The sequence below is a fragment of the Siphateles boraxobius genome, unplaced genomic scaffold (assembly GCF_051911475.1).
Source record: "Siphateles boraxobius isolate OS27281-9 unplaced genomic scaffold, OSU_SipBor_1 30, whole genome shotgun sequence".
Taxonomy (NCBI): domain Eukaryota; kingdom Metazoa; phylum Chordata; class Actinopteri; order Cypriniformes; family Leuciscidae; genus Siphateles; species Siphateles boraxobius.
In genome coordinates this window covers 11,764,831-11,778,241 of record NW_027508920.1, presented here as the reverse complement: position 1 = coordinate 11,778,241, position 13,411 = coordinate 11,764,831, and the positions used below count along the sequence as shown (strand labels likewise).

Sequence of the window (13,411 nt, the reverse complement as noted above, 5' to 3'; positions counted from 1 at the left end):
GTTCCAGGGCCTGAGCAGTTGACTTGGTAGCGCGCAGGGAGAGATCCGTCGCGCTTCTCAGGTCCATAACTGCCGCTGGGTCCGGGCCTTTCTCATCCCACTCACGGAGGAGATCGGCTTGCAGGATCTGTAGAACAGCCATAGAGTGCAGGGCGGAAGCTGCGTGTCCGGCGGCGGCGTAAGCGCGACCGACAAGAGCAAAGGTGGTCCTGCAGGCTTTTGACGGCAGGGCAGACTTTGAGCGCCATCTCGCGGAGGGCGGACAAAGGTGCGCAGCAACCGCTTCCTCGACCTTGGGGATCGAGCTGTACCCCTTCTTGGCGGCGCCGTTCACCTGGGAAAGCGACGCGGAGACAGAAGAGTGGAGCCTCGCGGAGAAAGGTGCATTCCACGATTTTGAAAGCTCAGAGTGTAGCTCTGGGAGGAAGGGATCAGGCCTGGCTGAGGGCGCTTGGCGGCGGCGATGAAGGAAGCAGCCGTTGAGTCTGTTGGGCGCGGGCTCCTTAGGCGGTGACCACTCGAGCCCGAGTCGGTCAACGGCCTGCGAGAGGAGGCGCATCAGCTCAGCGTCCACTCCAGCGCGGGTCCTGCCAGATTCCTGGATCGAGGAGGAGGCGGAGTGATGGGAACCCGGCGAATCCTTGGTATCCGAAGCCAGGATGGAACAGCTGTCTCCCGTGTCGAAAAACTTCTGCCTCGTCATCTGACATGACGGCAGCGCGGGCCTGGGCCGGCGGCTGCGCTTCGGTGAGGAGAGGTGGAGAATGCGAGGGCGAGGCTCGATGGAGGGACTCCGGCGAGCGCGTCGCAGCGGCCACAGGCTCCGGGCCTGTGCACGAGCTGCACGAGCCACAGGAAGTGCGAGACATCTTTACAAAGATGTCTCGCTGCACTTTTAGACAGAAAAGGCTTTAGTAAAAGGATACGTCGCCGGATGGCATAGCTCGCACGGCAGGCTGAAGGTGGCGAAGACGGCCGGCTTCTTCAGGCACTGTCCTAAGCTGGCTTTGTCGCGTTTCAACGGCGGCGTCGGCTTCTCAAGATCCAGCGATGCGGAGAGCTTCGCTGAAGAGATGAAAATCAGAGTCTCAGCCTCTGAGCCTCTCTTATATACGCTGCAGCCATTTTCTTTAAGATGAGATACTGAAGTTTTACGGAAATGGGTCATACCCGTCCTGAGCAGTTGAAGTAAAACCCCACTTATTCAAGGGTGCGCATTTATTAGGCTACATGGAAAGAACAAAAGCATTAATAGGTGTCAAAAATGCACACGCTTCCGATGAATCATGAATGATGAATGAAATTTAACTTAATGTCGTTAAACTGAATGTATGAAGGAAACGTCCTCGGGTTACGACTGTAACCCTTGTTCCCTGAGAAGGGGAATGAGGACTGCGTCGAACGACACTTTCGAGGAACGCCCCTCAGCGTAGCGCCTCTGAAGTATGAATGAACCTGAGCCAATCTCTGATTGGTGCTGCGTAATGACGTAATGAGTGACGGCATACAAGCGGAAGCTATAAAGGACGCCGGCACACATGAGATGTCAGCTTCTGTGATGAAACAAGCGCTCCCAGGCAGGGGAAGGCGTGGCGAAGGGACGCAGTCCTCGTTCCCCTTCTCAGGGAACAAGGATTACAGTCGTAACCCGAGGACGTTCCCTTTCGAGGGGACTCGGACTGCGTCGAACGACACTTTGGGGGAACGAGTACCCACTATGCCACAACGCGCCCTGCCTGTCCTAGTGTGAAGCTGCTCACAGGCACACTTAGGACGAGAGCACGAGAGTGCCAGGCGTAGACGGGATGTCCAGACTGTAAAAACTAATAAAGGTGTGGGGGGTGGCCCATCCTGCTGCATCGCAGACCTCTTGGATTGGGGCCCCCGAGAGGAGGGCTCTAGAGGACGCCATGCCTCTGGTTGAATGAGCCCTCACGGTGCCAAAGGTGAAGGCAGATTACGCACCTGGTAGGCCAAAGAAATAGCATTGGCAATCCAGTTGCTGATGGTCTGTTTGGAGGCGGGAAGACCCTTCTTGGGCGACCCAAAACACACCAGCAACTGGTCTGACTTCCGCCATGAAGAGGACCTCTGAATGTAATTTTTTAGATGAAATGCCTGCAGAACCGTAGGCCGTGCCGCATTAGATGGCACCTTAGGCAAATAGCCCGGCCTAGGATGTAGGATGGCTTTAATGTCGCCAGGAGCAAACTCCAGGCACCCATTAGATATGGAGAGCGCCTGGAGATCACCTACCGTCCTCAGAGAGGTAATGGCCAACAGAAAAAACACCTTCAGGGAAAGGTTCTTGGCCAGAGCCGACTCCAGTGGTTAAAGGGCCTCGGCCAGCCCTTCGAGAACCACTGCCAGGTCCCATGTGGGAACCCTGGTACAAGCCGCAGGTCTCATCCTCCAAGCCCCACGGAGGAAACGTACGACCAACTGCTGTCTCCCCAGAGGCCCATCACCCAGAGGAGCGCGGAAAGCCGCAATGGCAGCCACGTACACCTTGAGTGTGGACGGGGTAAGACCAGCTGAAAAGCGATCTTGGAGGAACTCCAGAACTGAAGCCACTGGGCAGTTAACTGGATCCACCTCACGCTCTCTACACCAATTGGTAAAGACATTCCACTTTAAGCTGTACAATTTCCTCGTGGATGGGGCTCTAGAGCTGAGTATGGTCTCCACTACTCCAGCTGATAGGCCGGCCTCTAGGTACTGTGCCCCCTCAGGGGCCAGACCCAGTTTCCATAACTCGGGCCGAGGGTGAAATATTGAGCCCTCTGCCTGTGTCAGCAGGGTCCCTCCTGAGGGGAATCTCCCACGGAGGCCCGTCTAGGAGTGATATAATGTCTGAGAACCATACTCGGGCCGGCCGGGGCAACGGGGCTACCAGCAGTAGGCTGATCCCATCGCGACGGACCCTCTCTAGAACTCAGCCTCGGCAACGTCTGCACCATGGCATCCAACCCCAGCGGGGCTGGATGAGTGAGGGAAAACCACAGTGGACAGTGGGTCGTCTCTCGAGACGCGAATAGGTCCACTTCCACTGGGCCGAACCTCTGAGATATTGACTCCACCACCTCGGGGTGGAGTCTCCATTCCCCGGGCCTCAGCCCCTGTCTCGACAGGATGTCTGCTCCCTGATTTTGACTCCCTGGGATGTATGTTGCTCTTAGAGATAACAGTTTCCCCTGTGACCACAGGAGGATCTGATGCGCCAGTCTGCATAGAGGGCGAGACCTCAGACCACCCTGATGGTTTATATAGGCCACTACCGATATATTGTCTGACCTCACAAGGACATGATGACCCTTGAGGTCTGGCAGGAAGCTCCTCAGAGCTCGGAACACCGCCAACATCTCCAGGCAGTTTATGTGCCAGGAGGAATGATGGTCCTGCCATAGACCTGTCGTAAAGCGGCCGTCCATGACCGCGCCCCAGCCCGTGAGGGAGGCGTCTGTCGAAACGGTTTTCCGGCGACATGACGCTCCCAACCCTGGACCTTGGGACAGAAACCAAGCTTTTTTCCACATAGATAGGGAACGAAGGCATCTGCGCGTAACCCTGATCATGCGGAACGGGTTCCCTCTCGGGGAGAACCCCTTGGTTTTCAACCACCACTGGAGGGCCCTCATATGCAGCAGGCCAAATGGAATAATGTTGGACGCTGCTGCCATGAGCCCCAACACTCTTTGAAAATGTTTCACAGTAATGGCTTGGCCTAGCTTTATCCTGGACACTATAGCCAGAATGGACTCGATTCGTACAGGAGACAATCGTGCCCGCATTGTGACCGAGTCCCACATCACTCCCAGAAACGTGGTTCTCTGGGCTGGTGTCAACACGCTCTTTTTCTTCTTGAGTCTCAACCCCAGGCTTTGGATGTGGGCGAGGACGACATCTCGATGCCGAACCGCCAGCCCTTGTGACTGAGACAGAATCAGCCAGTCGTCGATATAATTGAGGACCCTGATGCCCTGGAGCCTAAATGTGCGTGGGGAGAGAGCTAGACCGAACGGAAGAACCCGATATTGGTACGCTACGCCCCCGAAAGCGAACCTCAGGAACTTCCTGTGAGATGGAAGGATGGATATGTGGAAGTATGCGTCCTTTAGATCTATCGTGACAAACCAATCCTCGGGTTGAATTTGACTCACGATGATGGGAATAGTGAGCATCTTGAACCTGAATCTCCTCAGAGAACGATTCAAGTGTCTGAGATCTATTATTGGACGCAACCCCCCATCCTTTTTGGGAACTATAAAGTAGCGGCTGTAAAACCCGGACTCCCTGTCCGGTGGAGGAATACGTTCTATAGCCTCCTTTACCAGCAGGGAGTTTACTTCCTGTTCCAATACCCGACCCTGCACTGGGTCGACTGCAGTCCAGACCACCCCATTGAACCTTGGTGGGCGTAAACCGAACTGCAGCCTGTACCCCTTTTGAATGGTGCGCAGGGCCCAAGATGAAATATTCGTACGATTTCTCCATGCGTCGAAATATTTTACCAAAGGAACCAGGATCTCCGGCAGGGTTCGACCGAAAACGATTCTCGATGGGCGGACACGATTGCTGCCAGGCCGCAAGCCTGTGGGGCGGACAGTGCAGCGCGCGTTCGCTGAAAACCGATGCGTCCCGAAGCGCACTTGGCGGCGGGAAGTCGACATCGATTTCCTGCGGGCTCCGCGGAGGAGGCGACCTCGATCGCTCCGCCACAGGTGGGGCTGCCCGCAGAGGACCTAGGCTGGCTAGGACCTCTTGGACGAAGCTTTTTTAGCCTGCAGGACGGCCCTCAGGTCGCCCTGCTGCTGCTGAGGCTTTGCCTGAGAGCGTCGTCTATGCCCCCAGGCTGTTTGAGGAGGGGCTCTAGACGAAACGCTCTCCTTCTGCGCCTGTCTGTAGGCGGAGGAGCTGGTGGCTGGCTGCGGCTGCCCACTGGGGGCAGGCTTCTTGGATCTGGGGCGGCGAGGGAGGTACTGCTTGAAGGCTGCAGATTGCTTTTTCACCTCCTGAAACCTGTCGACGACTGTATTAACGGCATCGCCGAACAGGCCAGAAGGTGAAATCGGGGCATCAAGGAGAAAAGCCCTGTCTTTATCCTTGATCCCCGACAGATTTAACCATAAATGTCTCTCCGAGACCACCAAGCTGCCATGGAGCGGCCGATGGCACGGGCCGTCTCCTTGGTGACTCGGAGAGATAAATCTGCAGCCTTCCTCAACTCAGCTACATCATCTGGAGTTGGTCTCTCGCCCTCATCCATATCCTTCAGAAGGTCGGCCTGGTAAGCTTGTAACACTGCCATCATGTGTAAACAAGCACCAGCCCGACCCGCAGCCATATATGCCTTGCCCACCAAGGAAGATGTATCCCTACATGGCTTAGTGGGCAGCACCGGGGCTTTTAGGGACGATGCCGATTCAGGAGATAAATAGGTGGCTAATGGTTGTTCCACCTTCGGCATCGTCCCATAACCTTTCTCTCGCGCCCCCAAAATATTACTAAAATTCAGGACAGGGGGTTTGGACACGTGCGAGGAATGTGGCTTATTCCACGATTTACACAACTCGTTGTGTAAATCGGGAAAGAAAGGCAAGCCCCGGTGTTGAGGTTGCTCTCTGTGCTGTAGGAAGCGCTCGTCTAATTTGCTTTTCTTTACGAGCGCTTCCTGCCTCTCATGTGGCCAACTAATATTGAGACGGGCCACAGGACGAGAGACAACCTCTACCAGCTCCTCATATGCGGGGACATGGGGTGGTGAGTCATCCCCAAAATCCCCGCCCTCGATGCTGAGCACGTCTACTTCCTCGGAAGCAGACAGCTCAAACATCGGGTCCTCCACTCGCGCGGAAGAAGCCGCGGGGCGGGCTTCCGCGCGAGGTGGGAGAACATCAGAACTGACAGAGGAATCCCGAGAATGTGCCTCAGCAGTCTCGAGATCCCCTGTCAGATCCATTTGCGAGTCCCATGAAGAGCGTTGCCGCGCCGCCTCAGCAAACGCGGGTCCCGCACCAAGCCTGACCATCCTCATTAAAAATGGCCAGGCGGGAACGCAGCACACGGATTGGAAGCCTTTCACAATCCTCGCAAGCAGCCCCCTCGAGAGCTCCCCGCGCGTGCTGCATTCCCAAACAATGAGTGCACAAACGATGCGTGTCCCCACCCGTGATATAGCAAGGGCAGGGATGCACACACCGAGTGAAACTCGCTTGGCTCGCCATAATATATATATATATTGTGTAAATGCTTGTGACAAACAACACCAAATAAGACAGACAAGTCAAACAGAGAGCGCTTGCTGAAGAACAGAAAGCTGACATCTCATGTGTGCCGGCGTCCTTTATAGCTTCCGCTTGTATGCCGTCACTCATTACGTCATTACGCAGCACCAATCAGAGATTGGCTCAGTTTCATTCATACTTCAGAGGTGCTACGCTGAGGGGCGTTCCCCCAAAGTGTCGTTCGACGCAGTCCGAGTTCCCTCGAAAGGGAACTGCTGAACTACAATATTAATTACACTGAAATAAGAGCGTGTGGTTTATCCATCAATCAGATGTGCATTAAAGTTTCATTCGTAATCGTTACTATAGCACAAGTAGACACCGGCGCGTTTTCTTTCAGAATCATAAGGAAAATGTTCAGTATAAAGAGAACAAAGAGTATTCCATGAGGAACACTTACTATTCCATGAGGAAAAGTTAGTTAAGGTTTAGTTGGGAACGTTCATGGTATTTTTAGTCTCACAATGGAAGGATGTTAATGATGCCTACCGGGAACACCTTAAGGTTGTGTATCCATTAATACTATTCTACAAAATAGTTAGCATGATGAACTAACAATACTTTTAAAGCCTTTTTAAATCTTGGCTTACATTTCTACAAATGCTAATTTATAGGCTTTGGAAATAATTTTTTAAATAATAGATTCATTAAAAACTAACATGAACTAACATTAACAATAGACAAAATGTTGTTGGTTTTTTTTTTTTGTCCCCACTCTCTGACCCCCGAAGACCGCTGTGTAATTCACACCCTGACTAAGACCCATTGGAGGAAGCATTTAAATAGTCCTATGAATGCATGTAAAAAATGAAGAATCGAATCGAATTAATCGAATAGCATCGAATTTTATTTTGTGAATCGCATTGAATCGAATCTTTCTGAATTTGCAAAAATCGTTCTTTAATCGAATCGAAAACCTATGAATCGTGAATCAAATCGATTCACTGCCTACCCAAAGATTCACAGCCCTAATGAATAGCATTAGATTGACAAAAATCATGTGGACTCCAACCTGACTGTTTAGCACTGAAGTCAGATTGTGAAAATCTTTACATTTTTTATGTTCACAATGTTATGCAGTGAGGGAAAAGTATTGGATTTGGGCAACATCCAACTATGGTGTGAACGTAACTTCATTATCAGCAAATGCCAGGCTGTGGCTCACTCACTTCACACTGTTGATGTCAGACTCATGGGTTTCAAAGGACTGAACATTCTGTCCCGAGCGCATGTCCCACACATTCGCCTTCTTATCACAGCCCTGAAACACACACACACACACACACACACACACACACACACACACACACACACACACACACACACACACACACACACACACACACACACACACACACACACACACACACACACACACACACACACCACTTTAGAGACTTGCGAGAACAACACTTGCTTACAACAGGGTGAATCTCAGGAGAATGATGTCCTAAAAAATAGCTGCACATAACCCAAACTGACATTGTGACTGAACAACATCCTAACAGGTCAACATGAGTAACGACTTTAGGAAATAATTTTTTTATCCAGTGCTTTCTTTCACCTTTATAAAGTGAAATGAGTATTTCGCTGATTCAGCTGTAATGATAGTAATCTCACATGTGTTACGAGAACACAAGAGTGAGGTTGGGATGTGTGGGTGTCAAATTGTTGAGTATATTTGGAAATTATGTTTTGAGGATCTGACCCCTGATACAAAGGTGTTTCCCGTCTCAGAGGGGGCGAGGTCCAATGTGAGCACATCAGCTGAGTGACCATGGAAACTCTGCAGCAGCTGCCCACTCTCAACATCCCATAATGCACATGTCCCATCACCACTTGATGTCAGAATCTGAAACACACACACACATAAAGGTTCCAAAAGGGAGGTTTTGCAGCAATGCCATACATGAATCATATTTAGTCCCCCAAAGAACTATGAAATGAATTCTTTTTTTAACATTTTAAAACCTTTTTCCACAATAAAGAAACTGTTGCGCAATAGAAAGGTTCCAATAGGATGCCAATAAATAACCTTTGTTTTTAAGTGAGTAACCAAGTACAAATCACTTTAAATTCGTCACAGATATTTTACATTGACCTAGAAGACTGATAAAATTCACAGAGAGAAATATAACCCCTGTATCACCCTCTAGTGGAGTTATTGATCATTAGCTAATTACCACAAACACATGCAGCAATACTATGGAAGTAAAGTAATGCCAAATGTTTTTGAAACAAAAATGAATTGCACTAATTGAAAAAAATATGCATTGCATTAAACGTGCTTCGATTCTATTTTTAGGGCTTGCATTTTTATGGGTTGAAATTCAACATGGTTGAATATTTAAGCTGCGAATACTTCAATTCAAAACATATCATACACATTTTCATTATTAAAAATTGGACTTCCACAAATTCAGTGGTTCAGATTCGACAGAAAATTCAACATTTCACATGATCCGGGAACTGCAGAAAGATCAATAGACTGCCGATTCATAATCTCCATCTGCTGTTAGTCGGCTAACAGTCTGTTATTTACAGAAATGGAGCAAGCGGTATGTATTTGTGAATTATCAGGGCCAGTAGCTATAAATGGAAAAGCTGATAAAGACACAAAAGCTGTGTTTACATTATATCAAAGAAGTCTTCACGGTTACTTTTGTACATGTAAGCAAGCCCTCTCTAGCGTGAACGAGATTATAATGTTATTCCCCGATACTGACGTACAGATCAAACATTAAATCTGTACCACAGAATTTTCACTTTCCATGCTCTATTAATAGATGTACTGAATCCCCTGCCTTGACGTAACAAAATCTTTCACTTCATCTTTTTCAATCTTTATTGTCACTGAGAGGAACTGACAGGAACATAATCAAGAAAGAGGAACAGTCTGTAATGTGATGGAGCAGAGAGAGAAAACCCCGACCCTTTTCTCAAAACACACTAATGATACACACAAACCTAGTCAGGAAACTGTAGTGATTATTTTTAAAAATAGATTATTTTAAATGACTGTTACACTCACAGAACAGACCAATACACAGGATTCATGCTGAAAAGGCACACAAATTTGCATTAAATAAAAAAGCTTTAGTATAACAAGGTTCTTTTTAAAAGCATAAATCCCATCAGGGGAACTTCAGGGGGACTGCTGTGATATTTGCTATGATAAATGTGTGTGTTCTATAAATATCAGCCCGAATCATTACAGATTCATCACAGCCACAGACACACTGAATTAATAAACTATGAATTAATACAATTTGACCATCTCCACACACAGCGCACTGCAGTGTCTACACTCAGCTGTACTGATCCCAGCAAATAAAATAATGTCAATGCAACATCACACAGTGTCTGATGCCAGTGCAGAAACAGTCTGTTTAGCACTAAAATGAATGCATTAGTAACAATTATTTATGTTGTATATTTCCTACATAGATGATGGTAAGTTCTGACCAGGTGTGGGTCCAAATACCATTATTGAGCTGTCTAGTACATATATACATATGATATACTGATATATACATATATCAGTATTGTTTTAGTATCATTAAGATACTATTATAGTTTTTATTTTTATATTTTCTGGAGAAAAAAAATCTTTTGCAAGTAGCTGAAATAAAATATTTTATTTTGGTTAACGTTCACAGACACTGTATGGTTGCAATAGTAAGCCTGATATTTGTTAAACTAAAATAGTGAGGTACACTACAAATTTCCTATATTTGCGAGGGTTTTTCTAAATCTAAGCCTTCTCAAGCATAAGCAACCCTGCACACACACACACACACACACACACACACACACACACACACACACACACACACACACACACACACACACACACACACACACACACACACACACACACACACACACACACACACACTCACCTGCATATCAGAGTTGGTGAAGCTGCAGGAAGAGAGATAATTGGTGTGCATAGCCACAGATTTCTTCTTAGATGACAAGTTCTCGTTTTTATCCAAAGAGAGTGGATAGACGGAACATTTATTATCCAAACCACTGAACAGAAGACAAAGAGAGATTTGACCACTTTACACAAATGTACAGCACATAATAAGTTGTATTTTGACTATATATATACATTTCATTACAATCTCAGAGCTGCACTTTAGTTGCTTTTAATTATTACCTGAAGATGTTTAGGACTCTCATATAATACAGTATACAATAATACAATAAATTCTCAGTTACGTAAGATCAGAGTTGACCAATAATTATTACACTCATGAAACTCTCATGACTTACCCACAAGCCACAGCACAGCCAGAGGGGGCATAAGCACAGGCCATGACCCACGTGCAGGGCATAGTGACCGCATGCTCCTGCACAAGTACACAACACATCACCAAAAAATCATTACAAATCTGAACAAGACAGAAAATTGAGGATGCATTGATCTGCCACTTGAATATAGTGAACTCATTTGCGTGTTATCCTGCCAGCCATCAGAAGTTCACTGTGGTCATAAAGAGATGGACATGGTCAGCATGCAACAATATTCAGGCAGGCTGTGGCATTTAAACAAAAATCATTTTGTACTAGGGGCCCAAAGGGAGTCAAGAAAATATCCCAACACCATTACACCACCAGCAGCAGCCTGAACCATTGATACAAGGCAAGATGGATCCTTGCTTTCATGTTTTTATTGCCAAATTCTGACCCTACCATCTGAATGTCGCAGCAGAAATCGAGACTCATCAGACCAGGCAACGATTTTCCAATCTCATTTTGTCTAATTTTGGAGAGCATATGCAAAATGTAGCCTATTTCTCATTTTTAGCAGACAGGAGTGGCACTCGGTTGGAAGTGTTGTGAGTACAGAGATGTTCTTCCGCAGACTTCGGTTGTAATGAGTGGTGATTTGAGTTACTGTTGCCTTTTTATCAGCTCGAACCAGTCTGGCTGTTCTCCTTTGACCTCTGGCATCAACAAAGCATTTTCAACCACATAGCTGCCATTTTCTGGATATGTTCTCTTTGTCAGACAACTCTCTGTAAACCCTATAGATGGTTGTGCTTTAAAATCCCAGTAGAACTGAAGTTTCTGAAATACTCAGACCAGCCCGTCTGGCACCAACAACCATGCCATGTTCAATGTCACTTAAATCCCATTTCTTCCCCATTCTGATGCTCAGTTTGATCTTCAGTAAATCATCTTAACTACTGTATGTGTGTATCTCAATCAGCTCTCTAGCTCCCTAGGTTGTGAGTCAGTATGTCACGTGAATTGGGGCACTGGTAAGGACAGGAAGGACCCTGACTCACGACACTTTGGGACCATGACGGTGACATGACAACGTCTTATTTATGAACAATAGCAGAACTAATATTTTTCGGACATTTATTTTTGATGTTATTTAAAATATTTTATAATAAATACTTTGATTATTACACATACCTGCAACATTTAAACAGGAAATTAATTATAAGTGTTCAGTACCTGTCTAAGAATGTATTTCTATGCTGAAACATAACAAAGACACACATCATTTGAACGGGTGCCCCTTTACAAAGTTTTGCTAAGGGCCCCCAGAAGTGTAGGACCGGCACCGCATTCACCACACTCATACACACAAACATGCTATGAAAATGTAGATTATTAAAAAACACACACGCGTCTGATTATTTAAATTGTCTTGTACACAGAAAAAAACATTCTGCATGGATGATGTGTTAATGTGTGTGTTTATGTGGCTGCCGGATTAGTTTGTCACTACTCTGGGTTTCCATTAGAGTGCATTTCAACTGTAAAACATGCAGATTATTATTTTAAATCGCTGTCGCACTGCAAAACATCCGTCTAGAAAACTGTTTGACACAGATAGAAAGATTTACCTTATTGGTTGTATATGCATCCCACACAATGACTTTTCCATCCTATAGGAGAGATTCAACATTTCAGTAAAGACTATATTATTAATATAATAAAGATTGTGTATAACTGATCTATTTCTGCTTCTAACTCCTTAAGACAACACATGACATTTACTAAAAAAAAAAACCTAACAAAATGTTAAAGCAACCGATTAGTGTCTATCTTTTACAGCAGTGGTTAGAAACGGTGATGATGCGTCCTGTTACCTGAGAGGAGCTGACGATTCTTCTCTTGTCCCGGCACCAGTCCATGCACAGCACTTTATTTCCATGTCCTTTTAAAGTTCTCCGGGTTTTCATGACAAACTGACCCAGAGCTTCCATCTTCTCCGCCACCTGATGCACTGCAGTCAGAAAGACAAATCTGCATGAACCGCACGGCCACCTGAAGAACTTGAAACTGAACCAGAACTGAAAACACATCTCAGCATCAGGAAGATGTAACATGATTCACGATTAGCTCTATTATATTTGGACAGATATGACTGTACCAAATTGCCAGTTTGTTTATTTATTTAACAATACAATTACATTTACAAAAGTAATTATTATAAGTAAACAATATAATCCTCCATTGCAACTGTGGTATTTTACTAAATAAAGCATACATTGCAGCATGATTAAATTACATTTATACTACTTGTTTGTAATCGGTGCTGTAAATCTGCATCTTAGTTCCTTCTTTTAAACTGCTGTGAAAGAAACTGCATAAATTAGCCCCCAGAACATAACCTCATACTGTAATTTTACAAATACAGGCCATGCTACAATAAAATGTACTGTAAATTTTGTAATAGTGTGACATTTTTACTGACACATTTTATTATAGAAAATGTTGCATTCAGAATCTTGCTGGAAATCTGTGCAGGCTATTTTTTCTTGTAACACAAATCACAAATACATATAACCAAACTTCCTTGCCATGTTGGATCCTACAATAGGGAAATATCCATAATCCTTTGTGCTTGGGCAAACATGGGGATCATTTAATATTGAGGGTTCCTGTAGTTCAACTGGCAGAGCATATGGGTAACAATGCTCAAGGGGGGTCTCAGGGGGGACTGAATCCAGGAAGTAAATTTCAAGGGGGGACAGAGTTCCAGTTTAAAATGTAGAGGATCACAGCAGTTACCCCATTCCAACAAAGCGTTTAAATCAGACGGCTAAAATAAGGGTAGAAAATTGACTTTCCAAATCATAATTGCACCAGAAGACATT

At 46.2% G+C, this 13,411-nt stretch overlaps 1 protein-coding gene across 1 annotated transcript in view; it reads right to left on the bottom strand.

The window, feature by feature from the left end:
• The window catches only part of gnb5b (guanine nucleotide binding protein (G protein), beta 5b), a 30,106-nt gene that overhangs the window by 11,315 nt on the left and 5,380 nt on the right, over nt 1–13,411 (bottom strand). Inside the window, exons 4-9 of the mRNA XM_077248233.1 lie at nt 12,401–12,537; nt 12,155–12,196; nt 10,566–10,642; nt 10,187–10,319; nt 7,993–8,136; nt 7,454–7,545 (exon numbers count right to left, since the gene is read on the bottom strand). Of these exons, the coding sequence (XP_077104348.1) occupies nt 7,454–7,545; nt 7,993–8,136; nt 10,187–10,319; nt 10,566–10,642; nt 12,155–12,196; nt 12,401–12,537 (625 nt within the window). The remainder of the gene's footprint in view (nt 1–7,453; nt 7,546–7,992; nt 8,137–10,186; nt 10,320–10,565; nt 10,643–12,154; nt 12,197–12,400; nt 12,538–13,411) is intronic.